The sequence below is a fragment of the Halictus rubicundus genome, unplaced genomic scaffold (assembly GCF_050948215.1).
Source record: "Halictus rubicundus isolate RS-2024b unplaced genomic scaffold, iyHalRubi1_principal scaffold0220, whole genome shotgun sequence".
Lineage (NCBI taxonomy): Eukaryota > Metazoa > Arthropoda > Insecta > Hymenoptera > Halictidae > Halictus > Halictus rubicundus.
The window spans coordinates 395,504-403,606 of NW_027488761.1; the positions used below are offsets into that span (position 1 = coordinate 395,504).

At 55.5% G+C, this 8,103-nt stretch overlaps 1 protein-coding gene across 1 annotated transcript; it reads right to left on the reverse strand.

Annotated features, from left to right (window-relative positions):
- Positions 1-1,621: 1,621 nt before the first annotated feature.
- On the reverse strand, positions 1,622-2,616 carry LOC143364051 (uncharacterized). Its single transcript, XM_076804565.1, has 2 exons — positions 2,384-2,616; positions 1,622-2,146 (listed from the first exon to the last, which is right to left on the reverse strand). Exons 1-2 carry the CDS (start codon positions 2,416-2,418, stop codon positions 1,864-1,866), a joined length of 318 nt encoding a protein of 105 aa, XP_076660680.1. The 5' UTR covers positions 2,419-2,616; the 3' UTR covers positions 1,622-1,863.
- Between the last annotated feature and the right edge of the window lie 5,487 nt (positions 2,617-8,103).

Below are 8,103 nucleotides of genomic sequence, written 5' to 3' on the forward strand. Positions count from 1 at the left end.
TATTTAATAACAATTTTTTTTATCTTACATAAATTATTTTTATAGCGTTCATTGGAGCACTACCAAAAAATACCTGTTGCATTTTTGCGACAGTGGTCCAGTGAACGAAAACTTTGTTTATTTAACATAAAAAATTGTTATTAAATATTTTTTAATATGTATGAATGTAATTTTTTTTATTATCTGATATGTATCCCTTAAAAATTCCACCTGAAACGTCAAATAATCGTGACTTCCGCGCGATTCATTTTTGGAAATTCCGAAAGTTGATATTTGAACTTAAATTGCAACGAAAGCATCTCGAAGTATCTCATGATTTTTTGCACAAAGCTAGATCAATATTATAACTTGTCAAAACGATTAGTTCCAAATCGAAGCTATTCAAAGGATTTTTTGTATTCCTCCATAAATAAAAAATGAGCGTAACGCAAAGGGGCTTCAGGTTAGTCCATATTACTTAATGTTAAACAACTTTTTTTGGAAAATTTTTTTTTGCCAGTTAATAGTTGAAGCCATTTGCAATAACCCATATGATTTGTAGATCCCTAAGTATTCAATTATAGGCGGAGTAATTACATAACTATCGCACTGAAAACTGATGAATTCTCAGGAACGAGGAAATGGTTATTTACCATGCGTATATCTCCATAAAACAAATTTTTTCAAAAATCTGACTGGCACATCATGCACGTACTATTAGGCTATACAAAAATAATTTCTTTTTATAAAAATCAAAAATTTATAAAAAGGATTTTTTGCCGCCTTGGCACCACTGTGCGCCATCCCACGTGAAGGGTTTGGGGGGGGGGGGGCACTCTCTCGTACCGTCGTCTCCTTAAGGCTCGTACAGACCTGAACATTTCGACGAACATTGCGCCGAACAGCGAACGAAACGCAAGATCGCGCCCTTCGGTTCGCCGAAATGAATGTTGATTTTGCGTTTCGTTCGCTGTTCGGCGCGCCGTTCGGCGCAATGTTCGTCGAAATGTTCAGGTCTGTACGAGCCTTTACGTTGCTTCTACTATGCACGCGCTATACACAAGCGTACCCCTATTCTGTCCGTGTGAGCTGCCTGCTCGACTGTTCGACGCGTTCCACCGAATTCACGTTACCAAAGTTTCGAGCGCCTGAGCCGCAATCGATTCCCGGTTCGGCGAGGCGCACATTTTGCTACAACTTTTAAACTAAAAAAGATATCAATGCGAAATTTGGACTAGAAATCTTTTTTAAAGATCGGGTTTAATGGCGCATACTAAAATATGTTCTATATTTTTTACATAATTTTTTTTTTTTGTTGATTTTTAAGACAGAGCCGGATAAGATGGTCAAAAGTGCCTCCAAACCAAATTAATTTTTAGTCGTACTGTTATGCCGCAGGAAGGGGTAGATGAAGAGTATCCTCGAATAAACTCCAAACTCTTCCAGCACAACTTAGGTTTATTTGGGAATAGGTCGCCAAGCAAGAATACAAGCGATTTTGTACACGACGAAATACTTTGTAACAAACGAGTCGACTGACGGGCTACTTGTAGCTTCTTCTCTGTCTCTGTCTCTGTCTCTGTCTGCGCCCTTTCGCAGGGCCTTATATAAGAGTACAACTATGGAAGTTTGGTGGGGATGGATGACACTAGCCCTTAGAGATAGGGAATGACGTGGAGGTCGGAGTTTTCGCAGGGTTGGACTTTAATCTGAAATCTCTGTACCGGTGAGTAATTTTGCCTTAGTCTAGTAGATGAGAAAGCCCGTGAGTTCTGACTCATCTATTTGTCTGACTTATCTATAGAGAATAGATAAGTCTGGTAGTCTCGCATAACATCCCCTTCCTTATTTTAAAAGAATATACCTTGGTAAGGTATGTTCTTTTTACAAGATTGGTTTGAGTACGGTTTTACGCTTTGACGGTTTTACATAAATTGGTACGGGTTCGTCGCTAACTTCCTCGACAGTGAATGCTTGCTCATTTTGAGGTTTTGATGTGAACCTGACAGAATACTGAGGTGACGGTGTCGTTACATTTTCGTTATAAACGTGGGTACCTCCTGTATTGAAACAGTTTACATACTGATTGCAAGGTTTGAAGCATAAACTTATGAGTTTCCAGACTTTTAATTTGCATAATACATATAATAGAGCTAGTAGGATTAAACTAACGTTGATAATTTTAAGTGTGGTCCAGATGGTTTCGGTTCGCGTCGCGCTTCTTACGTGCGTGGCTATGTTATTTGCGTCTCTAGATATTTCGTCCAATGATTTGGAATAAATTTGCAAGTGCTCTAAAGATATGTGATGAATTAAAATATCTTCTTCTTCTTTACACGTTTAGAGTAAAGTTGTATCCAGATGGGATTTAGAATTTTGATGATGGATATTTGATATTTCCTACTTTCTGGGAATATATGAATTGCTTGCGCTATACATTGGTCTTGAAATGATGAAGTGAGAACTGGAGTCGTTCTTTCACAAATTCGGATTTTCTCGAAGATTTTACATTTGTGAATATCCATAGACTCGACAGGGCTGTAGTATTTAGTTGTGCTGTCTAGTAGTATATATCGAACAGTTATGCTAACTACATACATTAGTTTGTCCCGAATAAGGGGGATTGGTACTAGTTGATAAAGGTTATATTGTTCTGGTTCAAGAATTGGAATTTTCATTTGAAAGCAAAGTTGTGTATCATGTAAGACAAAAATATTAACTTCGATGACTCGTTGATATAGGAAGGCTGATTCTTTCGTGGCAGGAAATAGCATCCTTTCAGCTCCAAATTTGGATTCAATGCTTTTTAGAATTGTTACTAAGTCTACTGAATTTAGCAATGTGGGGTCCAATTTTCCTTGGATTCCATTGTAACAGACCTGGCTGCGCCAGGCCTGTTCCGAGCCGAACACGACCGACGGATACCGAGATCCGCCGGTACCCGCGAGCGCCCCCGCGAGCCCCGCAACGCCGAACCGATCTTGGCGGGAACCGGAACCCGCCATGATGCGACGCCGGCGCGCCGGATGCGGGACGACACCGGAAAAGCCGGCCGCGAACCGTGCCGCACCGCACCCCCTCGCCCGGCAAGACGAGAGAGACGAACCGGAAAACGGTCTCTTTGGTTTTCCGCCGCGATAGCGATCAGTTGCATCGATCCGATCTCTAGCCGCCGATACCGACCGCCCGATCCCGACCGGAATCGTCTCTTGCGACGCCGGGAAGCCGCCCGCTGAATACGACTCGCGAGAGTGTATTCATACCCGCGAAATTGTAATCGCGAGTGTGCCGATTTTTCCGCGATCCGCGAACCCTGAAGACGCCGCTGCGTATTGGACCACCTGGAGGGCCGACCCGAACGCCGAGCGATCGAGACCCGAATCGCGACCGCCGGCCACCGAAACGCGAAGCCGGGACAGTGACGAACATTTGGAATACTCGTGTCGTTAATCACCCGTGCCCGACCGCCCGCGCCCCGCCGTAGCCCTCGCGTTATCCTGCGTGAACCCTGGCACGGCGAGCCAAATCCGGCCGCGAGGAATCCGTTGTTTCGAGGTCCGCCGGGAAACGGACCCGTTACATGGCGCCCAAACAGGGACCTGTTTAACCACGTGGGACAGGCTGGATTACGCCCACGTGGGAAGTTGTGAGGTTAAGTGTGCCGCGGAGTGAAGTGAACCGAACCGCGCGTGCGCCACCTAGTGCGAGCCCGCCGAAATAGTGCCGGTACACGCGCGCCGCCCAGTGTCGCCCTGCCGAAATAGTGCCGGTACACGCACGCCGTCCAGTGTCGCCCGGCCGAAACACTACCGGTACACGCGCGCCGCCTGCCGCCGCCGCGACGAAGCAGGACCGCCGATCGAACGTCGGGCGGGAAAGTTCGAATCACAGCCGGGGGAAACCCACGTGGATGCCCCGAGGGACACCCACGACGAGCCGTACCCGAAGAAACGCCGACGGACCACCATCCCCCGAGACACCGGACGACCGGAGACGACGGTGGGCCGACTGCATTAGCCACCTGACGAACGATCTGTACGCGATAATGGAGCCCGGCGTACAGACCCGGAAAATGCTGTCCGCCGCCGCGACGGCCGAGAGACCGGACCCGCTCCGCAACATCGACCGGATCCGGAAGAGCGGTTGCACCACCGACGGGAAAGACCCGCATGCGTTCCTGGAACGCGTGGAAGACCTCCAGCTGACGTACGGGTTCCCAGACGAGGACATGCTCCGAGCCGCACCGTTAATGTTAAGCGGCCGAGCACAGGCCTGGTACCGGAACGAACGGGAGGAAATTGCCACCTGGGACGAGTTCAGGCAGGCATTCCTCCGGGCCCATGCGTCGCCGCAGACCCGCTCTCAGCACGAGCGTGCCGCCCGGGAAAGGAGACAGCGGGACGACGAGCCGTTCACGGACTTCGTGACGGATATTACCACGCTGATGCGACGAGCACAGGTGCCGCCGTCCGAGAGGCTCGACCTGCTACACGAGAACATGCGGGCGAAGTTTCAATATTTCATACCCCGGGGATCCGTGCCGGATCTGAGGACGCTCCGCGAGCGGGTGCAGGAACTCGAGCGTATCGAAGAACGAGAAAGACGGCCGCGCCGAACTCCGACCCACGCCGCCGCGACCGAGCAAGCAACGCCGACCACGAGCCGCGCTCCGCCGTCGGAACCGTACGACGTCGACACCCACTGCTGGCGGTGCAAACAGCGGGGACACACACGCTTTGAGTGCCGGAACGCGTACCGGAGATTCTGCTCGCGGTGCGGACGCGACGGAGTGCTAACCCGGGAGTGTCACCCGCCGGGAAACGGAGCACGGGCCCCGTCGCCGAGGGGCGAGCGCCGGGCCCGCTAGACGACCTGTCGGAGCAAATCCGATACACGCCGCGTCCCGTGTTATCGGTCCGAATCCTCGGCCGGAGATTCGATGCCCTCCTCGACACGGGCTCACAGATATCCTGCGTCAACGAGGACGTCGTGGCCTGGGCGCAGGAGCAAGGGAGATTCCCCGCGGAGCACCGCGCCGGCCTCGTCAACCTAGCCGACGGAACCGATACGCGTCCGACGGGTCGCATCCGCCTGCCGTTTCGAGTCCGACACCGGGAGGAAACAGCCGAGTTCACCGTACTGCCGAGGATGGGGATGCCGGTGTTCCTCGGCATCCACGCCCTCGCCGCCCTGCGCTTGAGGATGGAGCCGCCCGCCGAAATCGCCGCCCGGGCCGAGGAATACCACGCCGAGCCGTGTCTCCAACTAGGACTGCGGCCGCTGCCGAAAGACGAGCGAGAAGCGTTCGACCGATTCCTCGACACCGAGCTGGAACGCTTCAACGCCGTGACGGGTCGTACAACGCTCATACGGCACCGGATAAAGCTGCTCGACGAGACGCCGGTCAAGCAGCGGTACCGTCCCCGGAACCCGGCCATGCAGGCTATCATCAACGAAGAGGTCGCGCAGATGTTGCGTGACGGCGTCATCGAGCCGTCCAGCAGCCCGTGGAGTTCGCCTGTCGTCGTTGTGAAGAAGAAGGACGGCCGGCCGCGATTCTGCGTCGACTTCCGCAAGTTAAACGAACGGTCGGAAAAGGACGCGTATCCGCTGCCGCACATCCAGGCCACATTGGACAAACTGCGAGGGGCCAGGTTCCTCACGACGCTGGACCTGAAGAACGGATATTGGCAGGTGCCCCTGGAGCCCGCGAGCCGACCGCTTACCGCCTTCACCGTTCCAGGGCTCGGCCTGTTCCAATTCACGGTGATGCCCTTCGGCCTACACTCCGCGCCCGCGACCTTCCAGCGCCTCCTGGATCGCGTGATCGGCCCGGAGCTCGAGCCGCACGCGTTCGCCTATCTGGACGACATTATTGTCGTCAGCCGGACCGTGGCCGACCACCGACGCCACCTCCAAGACGTCTTCCGACGCCTGCGTGCGGCCGGACTGAAACTGAATCCGGAAAAGTGCCGATTCTGCGTCGACAGCCTCCGCTATTTAGGCCATATCGTCGACCAGCAGGGCATCCGGACCGACCCGCAGAAAACCGCGGCCATCGCCCAGATCCCGACGCCGAAAACGATCCGGGACATCCGCAGATTCCACGGGATGGCCTCGTGGTACCGGCGATTCGTCCCGAACTTCGCAGAGGTCATCGAGCCGCTGACCCGCCTGACCCGTAAAAACGCCAAATGGAGATGGACCTCCGCCGAGGAAACGGCGTTCCGGACGATGAAAGAACGCCTCGTAGCCGCCCCGGTGCTGGCATGCCCAGACTTCGAACAGCCGTTCACGCTCCAGACCGATGCCAGCGACTACGGGCTGGGAGTCGTACTCACGCAGGGCCCTGAGGACGACGAGAGGGTGATCGCCTATGCCAGCCACACGATGAGCGAGACCGAGCGCAAATACAGCGCCACCGAGAAGGAGTGTCTCGCCGTGGTCTGGGGCATCCGGAAGATGCGGCCGTACCTGGAGGGGTACCGCTTCACCGTCATCACCGACCACCAAGCCCTCAAATGGCTCCGCCAACTCGACAGCCCGACCGGCCGCCTGGCGAGATGGGCGTTAGAGCTCCAGCAGTACGATTTTGAGGTGCGGTACCGACCCGGAAAACATAACCACGTGGCGGATACGCTGTCCAGAATCCCGCCGCCGCCCGGAGTGAACTCGCTCCGACCGAAGCAGCACACCGACACGTGGTACCAGAAGAAGCTTGCCGCCGCCCAGACCGACCCAGCCGCCGAACCAGAGTTCCAGATACGCGAGGGGCGCCTCTACAAACGCATCCCGCACCAGCTCGATTATAACGAGCCCGAGCCGAGCACGACGTGGAAGCTGTGCGTACCGAACGAGGACCGCCCGGCTACCCTGGCCCAGTACCACGACGACCCCACGGCCGGTCACCTGGGAGTCGCCAAAACCATCGTGCGCCTGGCGCAGCGATTCTACTGGCCGGGGATGTTCCGGGATGCCGCCCGCTACGTCCGGAGCTGCAAGAACTGCATGCAGTACAAGGTTCCGCCGCACCCGTTACCAGGACAGCTGCACGCCAACCCGGGGACCGAACCGTGGCACACCGTCTCCGTCGACCTAATCGGACCGCTGCCGCGATCCCGGCAGGGTCATCGTTGGTTGCTGGTGGCCATGGACCGCTTCACGAAGTGGGTCGAGCTCACCCCGCTCCGGAAAGCCACCAGTACCGCCGTCGCAGCTGCGCTCCAGAGGGAGGTAATCCTGCGACACGGAGCTCCGCAGATTCTGATTTCAGATAACGGCCGCCAGTTCATCGGGGAGCCTGTGACCGCGCTGCTGAAAGCCGCCGGGACCCAGCACCGCCGGACCCCGCCGTACGCGCCCCAGTGTAATCCGGTAGAGCGAGCCAACAAGGTCGTGAAGACCATGCTCGCCCAGTACACCGGAAACCGCCACAACCGCTGGGACGAGAAACTGGACGAGGCCAGATTCGCGATCAACACGGCGTGGCACGAGGCAACCGGGTACAGCCCGGCGTACCTCAACCAAGGACGGGAACTCCGGCCACCGGGGCCGACCACCACGGAAGGAGCCGCAGCCCCGCCGCAGCAGCGGTGGAAGAACCTCCGGGAGGCCCAGGAACTGGCCCGAGTACACCTGGCACGAGCGTTCGACCGACAGGCCAAATATTATAACCTGCGCCGCCGAGATTGGAGGCCTGCCCTGGGGGACACCGTCTGGAGAAGGGAACACACGCTGTCCAATAAAGAAGAAGGCGTCGCCGCCAAACTCGCGCCGAAGTTCAGCGGCCCGTACACCGTCGGGCGCGTCGTGTCGCCGGTCATCGTGGACCTGCGCGACCGGGCTAGGCGATGGCTGCGCCATATCCATGTGCGGGACCTCAAGCCCGCCGCCGGCCCCGCCGACGAACCAGACCATACTCCAGAGGAAAGCGCCGAGCGCGAGCGCCGACTTTCCCCCGCGGGAAACCCCCAGCAGCCCGCACCCGCCCCCGCTGCTAACCCAGCTCCTAGGCGTAGAGGCCGTCCCCGAAAACTAATTGCCCCCGTACACTTTTGCGACAGGAGGAAAAGTCCAGCAACCAAAAAGCCGGCCGGGGATGGACACCAGCTGGGGCCGTGCGGC

What these genes read in the sequence shown, in the direction of transcription:
- LOC143364051 (XM_076804565.1), bottom strand. Translation starts at nt 2,418, where the DNA reads ATGTATAGCGCAAGCAATTCATATATTCCCAGAAA. An exon ending in AATTCATATATTCCCAGAAA is followed by an intron (nt 2,147 to 2,383) that starts GTAGGAAATATC and finishes TATCAACGTTAG; the next exon opens with TTTAATCCTACTAGCTCTAT.